The 23,948-nt window shown below is 32.9% G+C and overlaps 2 protein-coding genes and 1 non-coding gene across 5 annotated transcripts; all 3 read right to left on the bottom strand.

The window, feature by feature from the left end:
- Positions 1-423: 423 nt before the first annotated feature.
- Positions 424-3,880, bottom strand: LOC133312507 (uncharacterized). 2 transcript variants are annotated; one of them, XM_061513718.1, is made up of 5 exons: positions 3,408-3,880; positions 3,183-3,336; positions 2,952-3,087; positions 885-980; positions 424-799 (listed from the first exon to the last, which is right to left on the bottom strand). In XM_061513718.1, exons 1-5 carry the CDS (start codon positions 3,727-3,729, stop codon positions 662-664), a joined length of 846 nt encoding a protein of 281 aa, XP_061369702.1. In that variant the 5' UTR covers positions 3,730-3,880; the 3' UTR covers positions 424-661. The 2 variants fall into 2 exon arrangements, with proteins under 2 accessions (XP_061369702.1, XP_061369703.1); XM_061513719.1 differs by having other exon boundaries at positions 426-799; positions 3,183-3,282; positions 3,408-3,873.
- Positions 3,881-10,771: 6,891 nt separating this feature from the next.
- Positions 10,772-13,904, bottom strand: LOC133312493 (vesicle transport v-SNARE 12). Of its 2 annotated transcripts, none has more exons than XM_061513697.1 (6): positions 13,767-13,904; positions 13,557-13,674; positions 12,744-12,802; positions 12,453-12,641; positions 11,382-11,552; positions 10,772-11,150 (listed from the first exon to the last, which is right to left on the bottom strand). In XM_061513697.1, the coding sequence occupies exons 2-6, from the start codon at positions 13,651-13,653 to the stop codon at positions 10,998-11,000; spliced, it is 669 nt and encodes a 222-aa protein (XP_061369681.1). In that variant the 5' UTR covers positions 13,654-13,674; positions 13,767-13,904; the 3' UTR covers positions 10,772-10,997. The 2 variants fall into 2 exon arrangements, with proteins under 2 accessions (XP_061369681.1, XP_061369682.1); XM_061513698.1 differs by having other exon boundaries at positions 10,774-11,150; positions 13,557-13,634; positions 13,762-13,824.
- A 7,619-nt stretch (positions 13,905-21,523) lies between these two features.
- Positions 21,524-21,630, bottom strand: LOC133312523 (small nucleolar RNA R71). Its single transcript, XR_009751688.1, has one exon. It is a non-coding gene; the product is annotated as a small nucleolar RNA R71 (small nucleolar RNA).
- Positions 21,631-23,948: the final 2,318 nt, after the last annotated feature.

The following is a 23,948-nucleotide window of genomic DNA, read 5'->3' as shown; positions in this document are numbered from 1 at the left end:
GTGTCAGAGTGTCGTGTCGTAGCGTGTCTGGTGTCCCGTATCAGTGTCGATGCTACATAGGCCTATAAAAGGAAAAGTGGAAAATTCTACTAGTTGTGTCTTAACGTGTCGAAATATAATAAGTTTTAGAATTAACGTGTCAGAATGTCGTGTCGTAGCGTGTCTGGTGTCCCGTATCAGTGTCGATGCTACATAGGCCTATAAAAGGAAAAGTGGAAAATTCTACTGGTTGACCCCAAAATCAAGTCTTGGCATATGGAAAAGTGGAAAATTCTACTGGTTGATACCAAAATCAAGTATTGGCACATGATAGTGGATAACCGGATATTCCATGTTCCAATAGGGGAGCAACACCTATGATACTTTCTTTATACATATAAGGCCGATTTATCTTGGATCCATAAAATCTATATAGGGCTACCTTCCATAGGTTGTTTCAAATTCTCAATGAAAAGCCGAAAATTTGAACATTAGCATTGAGCAGCCATATATATACACGCTATGTTTTTGTTTTTGTTTTTGTTTTTTTGGATACATGTTATATTCTTTTCAATTATACTGATGAATGAATTTCTAATCATTATACATATTTTTGTTCCTTTAGGGGGCTAAGCATATTAGTATACAATTGCTTTCCTCCCATCACAAGGGAATTTGAAATTCATATCAAATCGTCTTGGTCTTCTAGGGACCGTTTTCGAGCTCGCAGATTGAGCTTAAGACTTTCAGGTAGAGGAGGTGTCCTCCCTCTGCGGAATAGAACTGCAAGAGCCCTCATTTTCCGGCAAAGATCAAATATCTGCAGGAAGTTGTGCAAATATTATGGTATAAGTTTTCAAACAACAGAGAACAGTGACAAATAATATTTGCTTAGTTATTTGTACCGATGAGGCTTCTATCTCAGCAACACCCTCACAGCCTTGACCACCTCCTTGTAGCAAGTCACAATACTTTACCGCTTCATTTTCATCTTCAAATACCTGCAACCATTTGTCAAATTGTAAGTGATTAAATTATGTGAATGGATCAAAAATTACAATAACCAATATGTTATATACAATATTGTATCATTATAAGAAAAACAGTCCAATGCAACGCTTTTGCTTTCAATAAAATCCTAGGCATTAATAGGTTCTGTGTTCCCCACTTCTTCTTAATTAATGGTCATGTGACTCATGTCTTAATTAGAAATGAATTTATTTATTTTTAATAATTTATAAATATTTCTAATTTATATGGTCTTCAATCCGTTAGGGATACCTTCAAGAATCAATGTATGATAGGTATTTGAATCTTCACTCGGATTAGCCAGCCTTCCCACGCCCTCAAAACAAAAAAAGGAAATAAAAAAAATAAAAAAATCGCAAATGCATTGAAAGTACTGTAATGGCATGGTTCAGCTTATTCTTTAGGCTAGCAGGGAATATTAGGGAAAACAAATCAAGGAATTTTGTAAGTTGCATCCTAGTCCTAGTTAGCATTTGGAAGGTAAACCTTAGTACAACAATTAATGTTATTGCCGTGTGACTTGGAGTTCACAGGTTTGATTCAACTAATCTGCCTCTTGAAAATGCCAAAAAAAGCCACCTCCTGTAGACCCATTGATGCGGAATGGGTGTTAGAGGACCCAAACCCTTCAAAGTCTATTCTAGACAAATTAATTAATTAATTAGTTTTTATGTATTAGTAAATAACAGTTGTGACAGGAGCTATTGTTAGTTTATGTTTATGCATTAGGGAAGTGAACTGTTATGGATTAAGAGCTAGGCTATATCCCTCAATGGATGAAGTATGTCAATATGAAAGTGTTCAAAGAAGCAGGGACCAAAGCTCAAGAAGAGTCACCACTAGTGCAATCACAGAGATGGCTGTGATGAGGGGGATGGTGTGTAGGCTACTGTGACTCTAAAATCCAACAAAGTAACAGCACAAAAACGTATTAGAAACCAGGTGCCTCCTCTACTGGAGAGGAGGGATTATACAAAGGAGTGAATATTCCCTAATGATGATGAGAGAGAGAGAAAACGTGAGTCAAAATTGTTAGTCATTGCCTCCACTATTGCAGTGAGGTGTTGCCTTACCAACTGAGCTGTGCAAGGAGAAAGGGATCCCCGTGGTGTGACCCATGAGCTCACTCACAAGGTATTACCTAGTGAGACCTCTATTGGGCCATTAAGTGTATGGCCCATCCCACTGGGCCTGTGTAGGCCGGCCACAACAGGAAGGAAGTTACTTTGTAATTAGGAAGTTATTCTGTTTCTGTATTTTATTAGTTATGTGATGGTTTATGGGAGTTAATCAGAAGATAGATAGGAGAATAATATGGGACTGAGGAAGGCTCCGACTCCTTGTGAAGAGGAATATCCTCTAGTATTGTATAATTATTGAAGTAATTGAATTCTGCCAAGTGTGGTTTCTATTACTCCTTCTCTGTTTTCCAGTTGGAATCTGAAAATCAATCCTGGGCAATAACACCCACGTAATAAAAAACATTTTCGGAGCTCCTGTTACACCAAGTACTTGGTACATCATTTATTAAATATGGAAAAAAGTAATATTTTTATCCTATCCTCACCTTTATGATTATTTCCACTCATCCCATATTTTTCTCTTTTTGGTAAAGGAGTACATTATACATACTCCAGTTGTACCTAAAATGAGCTCCACCTAATGAATCTAACCCTTTCCTGGACCATTTATAGCACCAGGTTGCCCTTTTTTATCCTAGTTAGCAATTAGCAAAGCAAGCATATTACAATTACGTTGGAAGGAAATGGAAGCACATAAACTTCTAGTATTTTCTGAAGCATTTCATGTTACAAATTGGATGTTTGGAAAGATACAAAATAAAAATATAGAAATTTAGCTACAATTTCGTGTGTATGTGTATGTGTGTGTGTGTGTGTGTGTGAGAGAGAGAGAGAGAGGGAGGGAGAGAATAGAATACATACAAGCACTCCCTCTCTAATATCTTCAACAAGCATTGGAAACTTTGTCCCTCCCCTTGCTTGTTTGGTCTGATTTCCAATTCCAGATCTCCAGTTTCCTCCTTTAGAAAACAATAACCCAAGCTCTCTTTCAACTTCACTGTTACACAAAAAAAAGTAAGCTCAGGTAAGGCAAAAGCCAATTATTAATTAATTAAATTTTTTTTAAAAGAAAGAGAACAAAGCGAATGAAACCTTATACTTCTCCGGGTTTTCATTGTGCACAATTGATTTTCCTTTTGGGTGAGCACATACACAGGCTTCGAATCTTCTCTCCAAGGGTTGGCATCCAAAACTGACGAAAAGAAAAATAACAAATTAAAAACCAACCTTGTCCCTAAAATGAACTCTGTTATTTTTTTATTTTATTTTTTTTTTTCCATAAAACGCAAAATGGAAAAGGCAAAACGCAGCGCGTACCATCGTAGCTGCTGGAATCGAAGGATTGATGGAGATGTCTGCGCATGTCGTAAGCGCGAGAGGAAACGCGTTTGACGAACTCGTTGGAGGTTCCGGGAATGGTGCCGTCCAAGTGAAGCGCCCTGTCGACTTCGTCGTCTCCTGCTGCTGCGGCGGCGGCGCCGCCCGAGTTGCAGGAAACGTGCTTCCTTCTTGTTGAAGAGACGAGGGTGGTAAGAAGACGGGGACGATGAGAAAAGAGAGGAAGTCGTCGAGTTTGAGGGTGGAAAGGGTTGCTTGCAGGTAGAACCATGGAGGGCGACACAGAAGGAAGCGAATCCATCTAATCAAATCAAATCAAATCAAATTGGTTGCAATTGGGTTTCTATTTTCTACTTTGAAGAGAAGAGAGAAGAAGAAGAGAAGCAGAGTTAGGTTTGTGAATGTGGGGGGATTTTGTGTTTTTTTTTTTTTTTTTCTCTCTCATCTGTGTCTGTGATTCTGTGAAGCGGTGGGACTGGGAGGTGTGGGTCCCACGTGGATCTTCTTTCTTCCAAACTCTTAGCACGCTCACCAATCAGGACCCATTTTGGCATGGCATGGCATGGACTCAACTTCGTGATCATCTTTTACATGATAACTTTCCCCGTTCAACCATCTAACTCATATTATATTCAAATCGGGGATTCTTATAGCATGTTTGAAATCTGTTTCAAAAAATTATTTTTCGATTTTTACAAATATAAAAAAATATGTTTGATAAGGTTTGTTTTCTAAAAAAAATAAATTGTAATTGTAATTATTTCTCACTTTAAGAGTCAAATTTAAAAATACATACGATTTATTTTTATTATATTTTGACTTTTAATTTTCAAAATAAAAAAAAAATATAGAACGTATTTATTTCATGGGAAAGAATATTATAACAACCAATTAGTATTATTACCAATGCTACTACCAATCAATTTCACTGTTAGATCGATTATGTTAATCTAACAGTTATATTTATTTTTATCTTTATATGGTTATTATTCCTCGTATTTAATACTTTATATTTATTTTCACTTTTATATGGTTACGATTTCTCATATTTAATGCTTTCACATTATATATAAGGAATCGTAATTATACAAAGATAAAAATAAATATAACCGTTGGATCAACATAATCCATCTAACGATGAAATTGATTGGTAATAACATTGATAGTAACACTAGTTGATTGTTACAATATTCTATCCCTTATTTCATTAACTATTCTACGAAATAGTTTAAGAACTAAAAAATCATAACACAATAAAACAGGCATTTAGGGCCCTGTTTAAATAATATTTTTAAAAATAATTTTTTGGTTTTCAGAATAAAAAACTCATTTGCTAAGGATTATTTTGTTAAAAAACGAATTTAAATTTGTTATTATTTTTTTATTTTTAGAATCAAATTTAAAGAATATATATGAGTTGTTATTGTTTTATGTTTTAACTTTTAATTTTTAAAATAGAAAAAACACATAAAAAGTACATGTTTTTGTAACTATTTTACAAAGTGAAAAATATTTATCTTTAAAAAGATGAAGAAGGTTATATTTATTTTCGTTTATAACCTCTTACAAACATATCTTAACGGTTGATTTTCGTCAATCAACGGTTATCATTTATTGCAAAATAATAATTAGTTAATAAGTTTAATTTGCGAAAATAATAGTCGTTGATTTATGGAAATAAACGGTTACGATATAGTTGTAAGAGATTATAAACGAAACAGATTGTAAGTATAACCTTCCTCTTAAAAAATATAGAGTTGTGACATTTTAAGTGAAAGAAAGACACAAATAAATATTTTTATTTAAAATTTAAATTAAAAAAATCATCCATTTTTTTCCATAATTTTGATTATTTTTGTCTTTCTCTCACTTTAAAATTTAAGTGGTACAATTCTATATTCTTTAAAGGGTTTTCGTTTTATCCTTTAACATAACACAATAAACTTTTCTACACTCACAACATTTTGTGGGGCCCACATTTTTTAAAACAAAAAAATAAATAAAAAATTAAGGCACGTAAAACGAATCTCTATAACGTTACACAATCACTTTTCCTACAACATAACTCTTATAAAACCCTTCTTTAAAAGAACAAACATCAAACTTGTCAATTAAGAGTGTGCAAAATAACCAAAAAACTGAACCGAACCATGAACCGAACTAAATTGCACTTAAAATAACCGATTTTTAAAAATCAAATCATGAATCGAACTAATTTAAGAACTGAACTGTTTCCGAACCAAATTGATTTTTATAACTTTATTTTTTCATTTTTTTTATTTTCAAAATAGGGTCGACCCGAACCGGTTTCGAATCGAACCGAATCGTTTCCAACCAAATCGAATCTCTTTTGAATCGAACCGAAACATTTTCGAACCGAAATATTTAAACCAATTCAATTTGATTTTTTAAAAAAATCGGTTTGGGTTGACCCATACACATTTCTACCTTCAACAAATAGTTTTAAGAAGAAGAAAAAAGTCAACACAACTAAACATACCCTTCGTTCTTCATTTTTTCATCGAATCATGCATCCTTTATAAATAAATTATGTCTCTTTGTACTGAAAAGAAATTATGTCTCTGTTCTTGAATGCCTGAAACTGAAACCGGCAGATTTACGAAAAGTGTTTATTATTTTAAATGACATAAAATTATGTTATTTTAAGAGAAAGATAGACACAAAAACATATTTTTTTACTTAAAATTTAAATTAAAAAAAAAATCACTCATTTTCTCTCCCATGATTTCCATTTCTTGCGTCTGTCTCTCTCTTAAAATTATTTAACTTATGTCATTTAAAATGACAAACACCAAACTCATATAAACGTGCATAAAATTATATAAATGTAGGAAAAAATGTGTATCATTTTAAAGGATGTAAAGTTGGGTCATTTTAAGTGAGAGAAAGAGATAGATAAAGGAGAAGAGAGAGTGGACGAAAAAATATAAAGGTGTGAATCTCACCTGAAATGACACAACTTATGTAATTTAAAAGGACAAATATTTTTTCTATAAATGTATAATGTGTGTTTTTCAATATTGTTGTTAGGGAATAACATCTGCCATTTTAAAGAATATAAGATTATATTATTTTAGATCTTAACCGTTGATTTCCGTCTATCAACGATTATAATTTATTGGATCAAAATTGTTAATTAATTAATAATATATTTGGCCAATAGATTATAACCGTTGATGGAAGGAAATCAATGGTTATGATCTAAAATGATATAACCTTATATCCTTTAAAAGGATAGATGTTTTTCCCTTGTTGTTATAAATATTAATTTTTTTTTTTAGTTTGTACTTCCTTTAAAACTTTTTTCTAAAAAAAAATCTGCGTCATAATATATGTTTATGCATATTGTAAATGTGAATTTAGTCTGTAATAATAATACCATGTAGGTGGATTATCAGAAAGAAAAAACATATTCCGAATTTTTACGTAACTTTTTCAATTATTAGAGAGTTTGGCATCCCTAGTCTTTCCGGAGGAAACCCTTTTGAAGAACAAATCGCATGAGTATATCAACGGGCAGACGAACGTTGGGAAACATGAAAAGACATTTATTTATGTTACATATTCACAATTTTGACATAACTTCTTTAATTATTAGATGAAATAAAGGGATTTAGACACTATGACTCTAAAGTCAAAAGGCATAGAAAAGAAGCACAACAAATGAATTTGAAATTAATAAAGAGAATGATTGTTCTCAAAAATAATAATTTATATTCGAAATTCAATAACCTATAATTCGAGTCTTAAAACCTTATGTCAAATAGTCCTAAAGCATAATTAAAATATGCTTATAATAAAGAAAAATTTAAATATAATTGATTACATATAAATCAATATTAATCACATCTAGAATAAAGAAATAATTAAAATTAAATCAACCTAATAATTAAAAGATTAAGAAAAGAGTCAAATCATATTCTGAATGTAAGCCTTTCCTTGTAAGTCCATTCTAAGTACATCATCCTCATTTTCTAAGAAAAGATTTGTCCTCGAATATGCTTTTTTGGGTGGCAACTCTTCTAGTATTATATCACTAAATTTCCTAATTAAGAGTAGAGCTTGTGAATGACTATTTGATCTGCTTGGCATGTTCATCTGTATTAGAATTGAATCGTGTGGGGATTGCAATGGTGTGAGATCTATATAAGTAATTGGATTATGCCCATAAACTATCTCCAAATAACTATTAGTGATTCGATTATGTAATCTGCCATAGGAGAATTTTGTCTAAGGTAACATTAAGTTCCATTGTCGCGGATTATTTCCAATCAAACTTCCAGCAAAAGCTAAATCGTCTTCTCCATAGAGCATGATGTTGTTATATTCGTTGTACCAAAGTTCACCATTTTGCTTGCAAATTAAAGACTTCTTGAATAAAGAATCATTCTCCATGGCGTCTTTGGATATAACTTCAGCTTTGTTGGAGATATTAGGATTTCCTTGACTTTCCACGTAACCCTTTCATTAATCTCAACGAAATACAATATGAAGGATGCAATCCAATATCTTTTATCTTCATTTTAAAGTTTGCCTCCACCGTAATAGTAAGCAGGTCATTCTTGTAGCTCCCTCCGTCTATTATCATATTGCAGACTTTTCCTCCACTAGTGCACTCAATATGAAAGATGGTGTGCCTAAGCCATAATTTATCTTCTACTTTAGCAACACCTAAAGCTCTACTGGTAACTACGGACTCACCATAATCATTATAAAGGATCTCCTCTGCCTCTAGATTCCATCGTATCACTCTCCCTCATATTTATCATAGCCAGGGAATTTGTCATAGATTGGAGCATCAACAAGTGATTCGCATGATCTTGCTCTCAATCGGATTCATCATAGACAGGGAACTCGTCATATAATGGAGTCTCAACAAGTGGATTCTTATTGTTCTACTCTTTATCGAATTCATAATAGACATGGATCTCATCATAGACCGGAGATTCAACAAGAGTCACAATCTGCAGATTTGGACAATCCATGACGAAATGCCTAATCCATTAACACTTGTAACACATCTTTGCTATAGCTCTTCTTCTAGTAGATTTTTAGTATTATGCCCTTCCTTGAAAGTAGGTTTGGAAATCGCTTCATTGGCTACCACTTGTGTTGGATTAGCAGTCATCATTGGCTTGAAAAAATGGCTTTGAAATTTAAGACTGCTACCCTTCCTTTTACACTGCCATTTTACCTTTAAAGTCAGTCTACACACATCATTATAGCTCCAATATTGATGTAAATGAACAACATCGAAAATCTTAATTTGCAATCCTCTCAAATATCAAGCAATTGTTTCTTCTTCTTCTTATTCTCTAGCCACATCACAACACATCCTCAAGCGGTCAAACTCATTAGTATACTACTTAATCGTTAAATCCTCCTACTTTAAGTTGTGATATTTAATAAATGATTCTCCTTGTATTGATTACGTAGAACCTTTTTTGTAGCATCTTATCCATCTTGTCCCATGTCACAATGTTCTTCCCATCCCTAGCATGATGTGTTTTCATGTGTTTCCATCAATTCAAGGCATGCTTCCTTAATTTGATTGCCACGAATTTAACCTTCCGGCATTCGGTCAAATCTTTGATGTCAAAGATCCTCGTGATGGCATACAACCAATCGATAAACTCATTTGGATGAATTTTGTCCTCAAACTCAAGAATCTCGATCTCCATCCCAATGTTTGGAAGAGATGAATAAATTCTTAGTCGAAATCTATAGTTTCGTCCCTAGCTCAAAACAACAAAGAGGGGGACGTCTCTCTCATCATATGCATCTCTGGAGTTCATCTTGTCTTCTGTTTGAATGGACAATTGCGATCTCGCAAATTGTCGTTCTAGTTCCTCAACCCATCGTCATAACTTTTGTTGAAACGTTAGAATATAGCTTGAATAAACGAATTTGGGATTGATAAAGAAAATCTTTGCTCTCAAAAATAATAATCAATATTCAAAATTCAATAACCTATAAGTGAAGTCCTAAACACTATTTAATAACTTATAAGTGAAGTCCTAAACACTATTTTATAGGGTGTCAAATAACCCTAAAACATAATTAAAATATACCTATAAAAATGGAAAATTTAAATATAGTTAATTACAAATACAACATTAATCATACCTAAAATAAGGGAAACAATTAAAATCAAATCAATCTAATAATTAAAAAATTAAGAAAAGGAATCAAATCACATTTAAAATATAAATTTTCTCATGTAAATTGATTCTAGGTGCATCACACTCAACCATTGAAAAATCAATTAAGATGTCAAATATATTTTATTAAATTTCTGGCAAAAAAAAAAATTCTGATTGTCTAGCATTTTTCCAAAAACAATAAGATTTTATGAGAGTGAAACTAAAATGAAAAATAAAAGAGAGTTGTCAATGTGGTTTATGCAAAAAGATAGGACTTAGAGTAAAATAAAAAAGGATGGGAAGTATTGACCCTTCTGATTGGTATGTTAGATGAAATATATTGAAGTCACGCCATTTTTCTTTGGGTGTAGAAACTTTAAAAATAAAAAATAAAAAATCACCAAAGAAGGCTAACAGGCCCTTCGATTTATGTTAGAAGGGGGAAATGAGACCTAATTGGGGAACGGACTTTTAAAACTCCCTTATTAGTTCCAAGTTTTGCTCTTTAAAACTCCCTTATTAACTTTTAAAACTCCCGTACAAGATTTTTTTTTAGGATTTTCAAGTTGTAATTGTATTTATCCACGTTTGATACAAGATTTTTAAAATTTTCTCAAAAATATGATTTTTTCAAGATTTTATTTGTGTATAAATTTTTTTTTAAAATACCATCCAGGGAGTGGTATTCTAAGATTTCTATGACAAGAAAAAATTTAATATAACTAAACATAGTATCATGAAAATTAATCAAATATTTTCAGAAATATTTTAGTCTATCAAACAATTTTTTAGTAACATTTTTTAAAAATTTATCTTATTATCATATCCCTGGGAAATCGTGATTTCCTAATAACTCCTCTGCCGTAAATTTCAGTCATGAAACAAACACTTCAAGAAATTGGCTGTTATGTGTCTTACACGTCAAAAGCCTTGTGTTGGACACGTTTTCATTTCAGAACATATGTAGAAACAACTAATTTCTTCGTGTCCCGTATCCATGTTTCTCGGATTTTCTGAGACGATACTGAACAGTTCAACAATCAAAAGTGTTTCTTTTTTCTTTTTTCTTTCCCTTCCCCTGAGTGCAGTGCCGGGGGGGGGAGTCTTTAGCGCTTCAAACCGAAGCTATGACAATGAGCAAGGCGCTAGCATACAGCATTAGCACAAAGGATTTGGAATTCATAAAAAATGCTTGCAAAGCATCTTGTCATAAAATGAGTATACATCAACAAAATACTTGAATCAAGTACACGCTCTTTCAGTTCGAAAAAAAAAAAAAAAAAAAAAAGCATAAACAGCAAGATATCACTGAAAAGCATCACAAATGGCTCCTATATACAACGAAGCACATACAAGCATAAAAGATAGCTTGCACCCTGTCGTATCTTGTGCATATTATTATTAGTTAATGAGATAGCTTGTAAAATAGAATAACAACTATAGCAAGAACAAGAGCTCCAATCAGAGATGCAACGATCCATTTGTTTCTAGTTATTCTTCGTGACATGCTCGTTAAAACCTTCTTACTCTTGTCGATAGCATCATCTACCCCATGAAGCTGCAAGTCATAGAAAAAAATGACCATCAACCAACAATCACCACGGCTTCTACATTGCACTTGCAATCTTATTCTCCGAGGAAGCATATCATGATTGATTTTAATACTTCTCCTTAGAGAATAAGATCATCTCATGATTCTTTCCTAGTAAATTAAAAGAGGACTAAAACTATCTAAAGTTGACATAAACAGAACACCATTCAAAAAAACAGCATTCACATATGAACATACCTTCTTATGGGAGTTCAGGAGAGTCTCACGCTGCTGGTGTAAATCTTGAAGTATTGAGACACCAATTTCTTCAGTCTCCAACATTGTTCTTCGGCTCTCCCTAAGTCTCTCACTCGAATCATTGATTCTCTCTACTGACATAGTTAATCTTTCTCTCTGATCAGCAGATGCCTGCAATATTATCCATTTCCCCCCACCAAATAATAGATTACAACGTCAGATCTACTGCATTTCTTGCCTTACAAGTTCAACCAACTTAAAAAACCTACTAATTTCAAAATTCAGAAAACAAAATATGGGGATAAGCCAAACAGATCCTAAGGGATGCATGTGCAAAACATTTGCAACCTTATTTGCACGAAACTATCAGTCTCATTCCCATCCCAGTCATAATGCTCTATGACGTAAGTGATCAAATACGTATGCCATGCTTAATAACAATAATAATCGCAACTCAGGCTGCAAAATGGATGCAAAACACAAACATCTTACAATAAATACACCTGCAATAACATAGCCTCTATATGAACTGGGTGCAGTTGCTGATATCGAACCCACATTCAGTCACAAATATTTCTTCAAACTTTAATGGTCTCTAGGAACTAGAACCATACATTCTACAACGGAATTCAGAATTAAAAAAGGCTAAAGATATCAACACTAAATACCCTAATATGATGTACAAAAAAAGAGAGTAATAGAACTGTGAAAAAACAGTAAAAAACTAATGATGAATATTAGTGTGGTAACTAAAATAACATTCAGATTCAGTCAATTAAAAGATCACTTTCTGAAGAGCCTTAATGGTAGTTACTTGGTTAACAGGTCAAGACATATTCATTCATGATCCCAAAAAGGAGATACAGAAGTGAATAAATAGTATTTGATATTATCACAAGCAAACAAAAAGGAAAATAATAAGAACTAGAAACAGAACTCCCCCCCCCCCCCCCCCCCCCCCCCCCCCCCCCCAAATTTAGAGCTCTCTAACCAAGAAAGTCACAAGCTTCCTTCTTTTGTTTTTCAGATAAATTTGCTATCAAGTAAAACAATCCAGAGTTCCAGATATACCAAATGTGCATCTGCCATTCCAGCCTCCAACAAATCTTCACGGGCAGCCTGATCAGCAGTAGGTGATGTTAACCGTTTAAATTCCTTTTTCAACATGTTTAGATCGGATTTGTATTCCCTCAACTTTGCAAGAAGCATTGCTTTTACACTTGGCTGCAAACTTCTTGCCTCAAGGTCCATCTTCCGAATCTGAAGAGAGAGAAAGAGAGAGACGGGGAATCAAAAACAGATAAAAGATAATACCCATAAAAATAAAGCCTGGGGATGTAAGCAAATATTTCAACTTTGTACCAGAACATCAGCGTCATCTAGTCCAGCTTTGATCTCAGAAAACTTTTGCTGCTTCTGTTCTGAAATTAGTGTTGATTAAATAAAATTCAGCAACCAGGATTTAACGTGAAAGTAAATGATAAGCCAAAATACATCTTTATGTCACAGAAGCATGCACAAGAAAACATTAGACACCCAGCGCAGTAAATTAAATCCTCCAGCTTCACAGGAAAATTTGTTTAAGAATTCATTTCTAATGAGTAAATATTATTAACAAAGGGAACATATGACCAAATAGATGTCACTAGGGATAATCCGATTGCACTGCAGCAACCAGCAAACTTCACTCAAGTCCAAGAACTTGCCTAGTCCCAGTTATATAATTAACTCAACTGATCAATAACTGTTGATATAGGATACTTCATCAAATCATATAGCTATAGCACGACATTATTTAATAACACAATTATGATTTTCACTTGTTTTGGCCACCTCTTGTCATTCAAAGAATTTCTAGTACAACAAATTTTGGACAATAATCCCTATTATCTTGCTCATAGTCAATTCAACACCATCTAATAGACAATTTGGAAGAAGAGTAAAGCAATCAGCCAATCTAAGCAGTTCCACTTCCCAATAGACAAACTATGATGTCTTCAGAATCAATCAGAGCAATGAAGCTACAGCAGCAAAGGCGAAAAAACACATAAGGGCAGCAGAAGACATCAAAGAACAACACAGAAAAACAGGTAAACGACAAGGAACAGGTGCAAAACGAAAAAGGGTCCTCTGGAACTGGGTCAAAAGACAACAAAGTTTCGATTTTTAAGGTACCTTGGTCAGAAACAAGAGACGCGGAACTGCATTTGCGGGAGAGATTAGCAGAGAGCTCGCAGTACTGGCGCTCGTAACCTTCGAAGACCTCGCTCATGGTGAGTATTTGGTGAACACCCTTTTTCAGAAAAGAGAAGAAATTGGGAATAGGGAATCAGAAATAATAGAAACCCAATAGTGTAAGGTCATGGGTGCTTGATTTTACCTTACCTTGGATCGAATGGTGAGAGAGATCTAAACAAGCTTGAGTTTTTGGGTCTGTTGTTGTTGGTTAACGATTCTTCTACTCTTCAGGAACAGTGAAAATCATAGCGCAAGTTTCCTCTTGCACTGGATGAACTGTAATTTCATAAAAAGCAGGGAATGTTCGCGTGCGGTTCGGACACTTTGGATGTTGTCTGTTAAGTTAGCGGTTGCCGGTTTCTGTTGACCTTAGTTTATAAAAGTCAACAGTCAAATTTTTTTTTTTACTACTGATTATTAGAAAGGTGGAGAGTCTAATCAAATTCACCTCATTTTGCTTAATTTAGAAGAATAATGTGGATCCAACTAGAGACAATTTGACACAATTATTTTTTAATTTTTCTTTTCTAAAAAGCAATCAAATATAATTCTATAAAAACTTTTATTATAAATTTTTTTATAACGAACAAAAAAAAAGAAAATTATTAAAAGTCGAGTAACTTTTTTTAAGATATATGGCAGATTTTTGGAGTCCCCCTATTTATTTTACTCTTATTATAAATTTATATTTATAAATTTTATCCTTTAGCATAATGATTTATTATAATGACAAATCATATTTCATTCTTCCCTTTAAAATCCTAACAACAGTTTTATATAATTACCAAATAGCTTTTAATTTTTTTTAAATTCTTTTCTTTAATTTTAACTTAATAGTGATTTTTAATTAAAAAAATAGGCCAAACATGCTGTTATTCTTGTTATTTTTAGAGTTCACTTTGGAACTAACTTTTTAAATTTGTATACTTTAATATAAATTTGATAGTTTTTCATGAGTACATAATTTTAAATAGGAATTTTATAATTTTCCTCTCTTTTATAATAAAGTTAATTAAAAAATTACAAATTGATACAAGTAGTTACAAATTCATGGGGGGGAAATCACAATGGCTATTTTTAAAATTATAAACTCATACAGATAGTTCATATAATTATAGTACTGAAGTAACCCTATTATTTCATATTTATATTATTTTACCATTTAATTACAATTAAAGTTACATATTTTTTTACATATTTACATTATAATTTTATCACAGACGGTTTACCAAAAAAAAATAAAAATTATCACACACGTTATATGCAAGAAAATATAATTCTTTAAAACGTGGATGAATTGAAAGTTTGTATATGTTCTTCCGGAAAACATTTTCATTGTTAATAATTAATAAAGATGTCGAGTTTGTTACCCAAAAAAAATGTCAAGTTTCTAAAAAAACAAAAAAGAAGTTAAGCTTTTACGTGGCAAAACATCAGTTTACATGCATTCACTACTTGTATACATAGCTCTTTAAATTGTGAAATCAATGCATTCAAAATGAAAAATCTAAAGATATAAGGATTTTAATCATAACAAACAAGTATGGAAAGAAAACTTCAAGTATTACAATTTGCAACAATCAAAAAGAAGTCTAAAGAATTAACCAACCAATGTGAAGTTCATTAAGACAATGGACAAAGCTTAAAGAAGATCAAAACTCAAGTTTCAAGAGAAGAATCTAAGGGCTCGTTTGGTGGACAGGATAAGATATTGGTAGGATATGATATGAGGCTGATAAGGATAAGATATGATATGAGGATGATAAGCTTATATCATGTTTTGTGTTTGATGAGCACCTGATTAGCAATCTGATAAGATTATGTAGAAGAAGAAAGAAAAAATAAAATATAATGCAATAAATACAAATATATTGGGTAACGTGGGAATATATTGGGTAGCGTGAGGATATATTGGGTATTCAATATTGGTATCATATCCTATTGAATCCTAACCCAGCTCCTCCCATAGAATAAGAAACCATGTATTGGATAGGATAAAATTAGTCAATAGGATAAGCTAATCATATCCTATTGACCCACCAAACAAGAGATAAAAGTAGGATATGATAAGTTATCATATCCTATCTTCTTTATCAGGTGCTCCAAACAGGCCCTAAGTCTAAAGAGTCCACGAGTAATATATATTTTAGGACTTAGAATTAAATGCAAGGGTGATTGACAACTTGCATGAAAAAGCTCAAAGTATTTTTCAAAACTCATGCATTAAATCATCATTTGATATTGAGAATCATTCCTAGTATCTCACATTCATGAAAATATGTTTTCAAATGTTTATCAAACTAGTACATGACACGTGCGATGCATGGAGAAAAAAAAATAGTCAGTTTGTCGGGAAAAAAAAACATCGAGAAGCAATTGTATAGTATTATACTCAAAAAAATATGTTTATTAGAGCGCACACAAGCTATTCATCCTTTCACAATCAAAAACCAATTCTTTATGTTTTCAAATGTTTATCAAATGATTGAAAGTGATTAAAATACACTTGAAATAAAGAAAACTATTTTCTGATGAATTTCCAACCTTTTAATTACCTTTTGAGGTAACCGATTACCCCTTTAAGATAATCGATTATCCATTGCAGCAAAAGACAAAAATAACAGCTCTTAATGGCTAGTTCTCGAAAAATGGCTGAATATACTCATTTATTATGCTTTTAAATACAAGGAATCACTGTTATATTGAACTCTTAACACTTCTTGATCATTATTCTTGATTTGAAACACATTATTTGCTCATTCTCATTCATCTTAATCATATACACTCTTGAGCTTTGTTCTTGTGAAAGTGTCAACACTCATAGTTCTTTCACTTGTGTAATATGTACTTTAAAAGTACTTAGCCATTGTTAAACATTTTCTCTTGTATTCTTGAATTGAGAGGAGACTGAACCCCTTGTACTTGAGAGGTTACCAAATTTCTAAGAAAATTTTGAGCGAAGTCTAAAGGCATCCAAGAGCCCAAAATCTTGGAAGATTGTAGCGGTTTATCAAGCACCCTTGAAGCTTGACCATTAGTGGAAAATTGATCGAGCGGCTTTAGTTTGGATGTGGGTCATAAATGGTGGTGACCGAACCAGGATACATTTTGTTTATAATTCCTCTAACCTTCATCTCCTTAATTTATTTCTAAATTACTTTACTTGATTGTATTTGCTTGTTTAATTGCTTATATATTGTTCATACACTAGCATCCTCACCTAGAACTATTTGTGTTAAATCAATTCATTGAATAAATTTTCAAAATATCAAAGAAGGCATTTTGCGAATTTTTTTTATAAAACTCAATTCACCTCCCTCTTAAGTTTTGAAGCCACTTGTCTAACACAAATTTCCTTTATTTTATAAAAAAAAAATAAGTTGTTTAGGTGAAATTAATTTTGTAACAGTTTCGATAGTTATTAAATACAAGTAATTTATAAATTAAATTTTTTGTATAAATAATTATATTACATTCACAAATTCAAAAAAAAATCATTAAAAAATATTATGTATTAATATCTAATGGTCAAGGTTAGGGTGATAATTTTCAACACAATCCGCATGACATGAAAAAGTCATGTTCGATCAACCCGTTTTCAAATTCTTATCGTGTTTGTGTTGGCAACAATTGACATGAAAAATTTGTATCATGTCACAAGTCAACCCACGAACCTTAAATTGAATTGTTTTAATATTCTTACAGGTTATTTGTGTCGTTTCGTGTCAAGTCGTAAATAGATTATTCATGTTTTATCGTGTCTTGTCAACCCGCATAATTAGCAACACACTTTGAGATTGACAAATTATTTGTGTTATTTTGTGTCATGTCAAATCGCATAATAAGCGACCCTTTGAGGTTACATGTTATTTGTGGCATGTCGTGTCAACCCACAAAATAAGCGTGTCGTATTCGTGTCGAACATTTTCATCCGATTTTAAATTAATGACATATTCATGTTAAGTATATTTATATTTGTGTTCTGTGATGTCAACCCGAATTGTCACCCTCAATTAAGGTCAACCTTTGGACCATATATATATATATATATATATATATATATAGAGACAGGATATTCTTACACTGGTGTAAGAGTTAGAAGTCTTACACTCAATCTTGATAATTGATCCACTTGTATTCAATGGCTCACATTACTAAATAATTACAGCCTTTAGATATAAGTGGGATAAACGGATAAGATTGAGAGTGTAACTTACACTGGTGTAAAATGATTATGACCCATATATATATATATATATATATATATATATATATATATATATATATATATATATGGGTCAGGATCCTTTGACACCGGTGTCAAATTTAAAGTTTGACACCTCATATGAGAGCAGTTAGATCAGAAAAGATCAATGACTCTAATTTGTAAGCATGTGGCACCGTTAATCTTTTTTGATCTATCGACTCTAGGATGAGGTGTCAAACTTCAAATTTGACACTGGTGTCAAAGGATCCTACATCTCTCTCTTTCTCTCTCTCTCTCTCTATATATATATATATATATATATATATGTGTGTGTGTGTGTGTGTAATAGGGAGAGGCCAAGCTCCTTGGAAACAAAATTACATTGCTATGCTAACAACAGACAAAACACATCTTTTGACAACAATTCCAGCAGATGCGGGGGAGGGTTGTGGTAAACATGAGCCATGTTATGATTCTTGTGATGATTCTTTGCTAACCAGTAGGGGTGTCAAAATGGGTTGATACGACACGAATTTGACACGACACGAATACATCAACACGAACACGACACAAATTTTTGTTTGTGTCAAAATCTTCAACACTGACACGACACGAATTTTTTGCGTATTGACACGACACGAATAACACGCAAAATAGGGGTCAAAACGGTAATTGACAACAAAATTTTAAAAAAATGGTTCAAAATTTAAAAAAAAATTAAAATTTAAAATTTAAAAAATAAAATAAAAATAAAATAATTAAAAAAAATATGGCTCAACACAAACACGAATACCTCAACACGAATACGACATGAATTTTTTACGTGTCATTTTTTTCAACACGAACATGACACGAATTTTTTTACGGGTCAACCCGAACACGAATTTTCGTGTCGTGTCGCGGGTCGACCCACATGTCATAACCTATATTGACACCCCTACTAACCAGTGGGCACAAGAGTTGCTTTAACAAACCGTCCAATCCTCTGCCAGCCATTTTTGAATCTGTGTTACTACCCTAGAGTCCCTATGGTCCTCCTGCCTCTCTTGCACTAATGCATTGGCATTAGTTGAATCACATTCAACCTCCAAATTCTTTATCCTCGTTCTCTAAGCCATATCCATCTCCTTTAAAATGCCACATAGCTCTGCATCTTGAGGGTTGCAAAAGCCAACATTAAGACTAAAACCACCTATAAATGCGCCATTGTGGTCCCTTAAAAGTCCCCCGCAGCTAGCCTGCTTTGTTGTGCTAGAAGAGTTCCCATCTACATTAAGCTTAGACCGGCTATATTCAGGTGGAGTCCAATGACATTGTATCTGATCTTTATTTCCATTGTTGGCCTCACGACTACCTTTGTCCTTGGCTCTTCTATTTTGCAACATAAAGTCTGAGATCATCATTTTACCTTTATACGGAAACTCATATTATGGACTTGCTGATTTTTCCATATCCACAAAAACCAACAAGTGGATAAGAATATATCCCTTAAGTCGGAAGATCAATTAAAGCCCCATGATCCTTCCATATTTTTCTTTAGCCAATCATTTACCCCCAGACTATGAAAAGTGTGGGCCACATGTCCTATAAACCACTCGTGTCATATAGCTTGAGCATGCTTACAATCTCGCAAAACATGAATGATAGTTTCTTCTTGGTAGGGGCGGCTCTGAGATACGTTTGGCCACCACCCCATTTACTAGTATTACTTCAAACAGGTAAGTTGCCTAGTACAGTCACCTACATCACCCAAGCCCACACTTTCTTCCAGATTGTGTTAAGTTGGGTGTACGAGAACTTCATTATGTTTCTACACACAACTTTAACTAGGGATGATGAAGTATGGTTATTGCTCATCACCTTTATAACCTAATCGTTATTCAAAAATCTTTGTAAGTAAGCAACGTTCTATGCACCTTGGACTGCACACTCCGTTATGGTTATACGAACCTCCTCTAGTGGTACTTGGATCTCTGTGAATTCTCTGAGAGGTTTTTCCAACCCCATCTAGTTATCAGGCCAGAGTTTAATATCTTCTCCATTCCTAATCTCTTATCTTAACCTCGCTAGAAATCGGCTCGAGCACTTCCCTAAGTCACACCACAACATTAACGTGTTCCAACGCGTTTTAATGCTTGGTTGCGACCCAATTAAGGCCCATTACGTGGTTTTCACCTAAAATAAGGATTCCTACACCTATTTAAGCTATTCTACATGACTTCTTGATATCACTTGACACCAGAGGCATAATTTATATTGTAGAAGCGCGTCATTCATGCTTTTGGGAGTTAGAGACAAGCTAGAGGTAAGATTACAATGGAAACCTTAAAGATTCACCGCGCCATCACACCAATGGAGTTTGGGAAGCTTTTATGTTTTCTTATGTTCTTATTTCTACTATGTCAGGCTAGTTTTCTTTGTAGTTAGGGCTAGTCCAATCAATTCTTTATGTTATGAATAATCTTTAATGTTAAATTTCCTTTTTTTATTGAATGAAGTTTTCTTTTCTTCATGCCTTCTATGTGTTTGATCTTATAGATTGATTTAGGGTAAGTGTATGACAATAGGGATGTTGGTACATGAACAATGTGTGGTAAATTCGTCGTTAATTCTTATGATTGTAGGGATAGACATAAGGGTTATGCAATCTTTATGATTATTGGATTTAAATCTTATTTTCTTTGAAGAACAACCGGGGAATTATGATTGTTTAAAAAGAGTAAAGAATTAAGATGTCAACATATTGAGTCTTAATTAACTTAGGTGAGTCGATTAGCGATATGAAAAGGACATTTAATTAAGGGTTTTAATTCATAACATAAATGGGACATTGGGGAAATCAAAACCCCAGCTACGTTTCTTGATTGTTAAGTAACTCGATTTTTGCTTTCTTCCTTTGTTATTTAGTTTAGTTTTTATACAATTCTCTTGTTCAATTGTCCAACTTAAGCATAAATAGAAAATTACTTGTAGGAACGATACTCTTACTCATACACTTTATTACTTGTACAACTTGTGCAATTGGCGAGTCCGCAACAAGTTTTGGCCACCGTTGCTGGGGATTAGTTTATTTCAACATTAATAGTAGTTATAGACACTTTAGATTGGACCTATATTTTATGTTATTTAATTTTATTTTTGATATTTTGATTTATTTTTTATTTAATTATTCTATTTCCTGGTTTATGCAAGATACTGTTGACATCGAGTCTCTGCAATTCGATCCAGAGATAAAGAAAATCGCAAAAGAAACAGAAAGCTTGCAAGGGAAAGAAGGCAACAAGAAGTGTTATGTTCTACAATATTGGAGGAAAAATCCATGGCTGGAAGAGAATATCCACCATCGTCGCCTCTGAGGAGGACGCTAGAAGACTACATGACTCCATTTAGAGTTTAACCTACTGCAAGTATTATGAGGCCTCTAGCGGACACAAACAATTTTGAGATCAAGCCATCACTACTGCAACCGATCCAAGGTGAGCAATTTTATGGAGGAGGCACAGAGGATCCTCACCTTCATCTAGAGAATTTTTGCTTTTATGGGACACTTTGAAGATGAATGACGTTCCAAGAGATGCTATTTTACTTAGTCTATTTCCATTTTCATTGAAAGATAGCTAGGAGCTAGTTACAAGCAATACCTTCGGGGAGCATTACTACTTGGGATGATTTGTCGACTCCATCGTCCAAGCGGGCTAAGTTTAAGGTTGATATGTCTTGTTATACTCAGAAGGACAATGAGTCACTATATGAAACGTGGAAGAGGTTTAAGGGACTACTCAGAAAATGCCTACACCATAGATTAGAGGAATCATCCTAGCCTCTCTTACAAGCAGCAACTATAGTAACAACAGTATGCAAATGCAATAAAGACCTATATCTATTTTAGAGAATGCTTTATTGCAATTAGTCAAAAAATAAAGAGCTTTATGCAAGAGACCCGATCTCCATTCAATATGTATTTGGAGGTTATCTTTTAAGACAATATTGACATTCTGTTAGAGGAATGATTTATAATGAAAGTAATATTTTGTATCTGAATTATTATCATTTCGTAACATTTCAAATTGATAACTGAACTATTTGTAAGGAATAGAATACGAACTTGACAACTAGAATGAAAAGATATGCTTGAATTGATCTAGCAATTTCTGTGATTATGAAAAATAAAGCTAAATATGTTGCACAATTCTCCTATAATAACTATGTCTATAATGCATAATTACAAAATATATGTCTTGAACTCTAAATATGTATGTTTTTGTAAATAGGCACTGAGTGACTCCCTCACGTTAAACAATCAAAAAAGGAAAATGTAACTTACAAGTTTTCATTTCTTACTTCTAGCTAGTAGGTTAAAGCTTGACTATCGCTGACGATTGTGCATTGCTTGTTTCTGCGAAAGTTTCAACAATTTTTTTACCTCACCAACGTATTTAAACCCGCCTTATATAAGTGTTAGTCAAAACAGGTTGAATTCGCTGCAAACATGTTATTCATTTTTTAATAAAACTTTAGTCACTAAACCTTTTGCATCTCTTTGATATTTATTTGAGATCCAATCCTTTACTTTTTTTTGGATACCATAAGCTTTCAAAATTATTTTATATTTTTGACATATAGGCTGGTTGGTAGGGAGGAATGATATGGATTGAGATTTTTAACCTACTTTGTGACAAATTAACTTATTTTGAAATGGGTTGGAGGCAAGACGAGATGAGTTATCTACTTTGTCATTTCTACTAAATATTTATAAATGTTAAAATATGTAGTGCGGAACTTTCATTACATGATCACGGGAATAACATTTCTCTTGTAATATGAAAATAACTTTATCTCTTGTACTCACGTAAAAGTAAATGAGATCCACTTTTATTTTCTCTCTCTTCTCTCTTTATAGCCTTACAAGGCTCATTCACTTTTGTGTGAGTGCATGAGATAAAATTATTTTCATCTTACAAGAGCAATATTAATTCCCATAATTAAAATTAAAATCAAGACATAATTATCAAAGGGAGGTCCATGCACAAGTCAATAGTCAAGTTTTTTTAAACTATCAAGTATACCACAAGACTGGAGAATCAAATCAAATTCACTTATTTTGTAAAATTTAGAAGAATAATGCTAGATATATTTATAAAGGAAAATTATGATCTCATTTTACATGAGAGTTATCTCATATTTTTCTCACATTAAAAGTTGTACCATCACTTTTTTATTTTTTAATAGGTGATAGATCCTATCACATCATGTTTTTATAGTAGAATATCTCCAACAACACGAGAAAGTATAATCCCATTTATAAATTACATTTATTGTATAATTAATTGTATTAAGTGCACAATTTTTTATTTTATTTTTAAAAGTCTCAAAATGCTACCCTGCTAATATCTTACGGCGAGGGTCACAAATCAAATCTATTATATTAAAAAGTACAAAAGGCTTAAACTATGGAGAATAATATGTACTATATCCTAATTTTCGTAATACTTAATAGAGTAAGTATTAAGGAGGAATGTTATACTTACAACTTTTTTTTTACAACCTCTTACAATTATATCTTAAGACCATTGATTTTTGTCAATCAACGGTTATCATTTATTGTGAATTAATAATTAATTAATGAGTTTAATTTGCAAAAATCATAACCGTTAATTGATAGAAATTAACAGTGTTAAGATATGGTTGTAAGAGATTGTAAAAAAAAAAGATTGTATGTAGCGAGTCAGTTCTAGAATTAGGAAGGGAAAAAGAAGAGGGAAAGAATAGAGAGAATTGAGAGAGAATTTTGGAATTTTCTGATATCATTATTCAAAAGGGAACCTACTACTTATAGTCTTCTAACATTACCATCAATGCAAAGGAAATATTAAGGGCTTGAATATAAACTAACAATGATATAAAACTAGGCCCAATAATCTTGGAACCTCTTAGGTAGCTGACTAACTCGTTTGGGCCGCATGGGCCGCGCTACATTATTCCCCTCATCAAGTTTGGCCTTGTCCTCAAGGCCCACTGGAACCAAGCCCACATGCTGATGATCACCAGGGTCTAAGGGTGTATGTAACGGTTGAATTGGGAGTAAAGGTTGGTGAGGTGGCATAGCATTTAATGGCACATGG

This window comes from Gastrolobium bilobum, unplaced genomic scaffold (genome assembly GCF_033153095.1).
Source record: "Gastrolobium bilobum isolate Gb01-03AN ecotype WA unplaced genomic scaffold, APGP_CSIRO_Gbil_v1 utg5873, whole genome shotgun sequence".
NCBI lineage: Eukaryota > Viridiplantae > Streptophyta > Magnoliopsida > Fabales > Fabaceae > Gastrolobium > Gastrolobium bilobum.
This window is presented reverse-complemented; position numbering and strand designations above follow the sequence as displayed.

Bases quoted from the DNA above. Each gene is read 5' to 3' on its own strand.
- LOC133312507 (XM_061513718.1), bottom strand. From the start codon at position 3,729: ATGGATTCGCTTCCTTCTGTGTCGCCCTCCATGGTTCTACCTGCAAGC. The intron at 981-2,951 runs GTATGTATTCTA...AAATGGTTGCAG, and splicing joins ATATTAGAGAGGGAGTGCTT to GTATTTGAAGATGAAAATGA. The intron at 800-884 runs GTACAAATAACT...AACTTCCTGCAG, and splicing joins CTGAGATAGAAGCCTCATCG to ATATTTGATCTTTGCCGGAA.
- LOC133312493 (XM_061513697.1), bottom strand. From the start codon at position 13,653: ATGAGCGAGGTCTTCGAAGGTTACGAGCGCCAGTACTGCGAGCTCTCT. The intron at 12,803-13,556 runs GTACCTTAAAAA...CACTAATTTCAG, and splicing joins GTCTCTTGTTTCTGACCAAG to AACAGAAGCAGCAAAAGTTT. The intron at 11,553-12,452 runs GTATATCTGGAA...ATAATATTGCAG, and splicing joins GAATGGCAGATGCACATTTG to GCATCTGCTGATCAGAGAGA.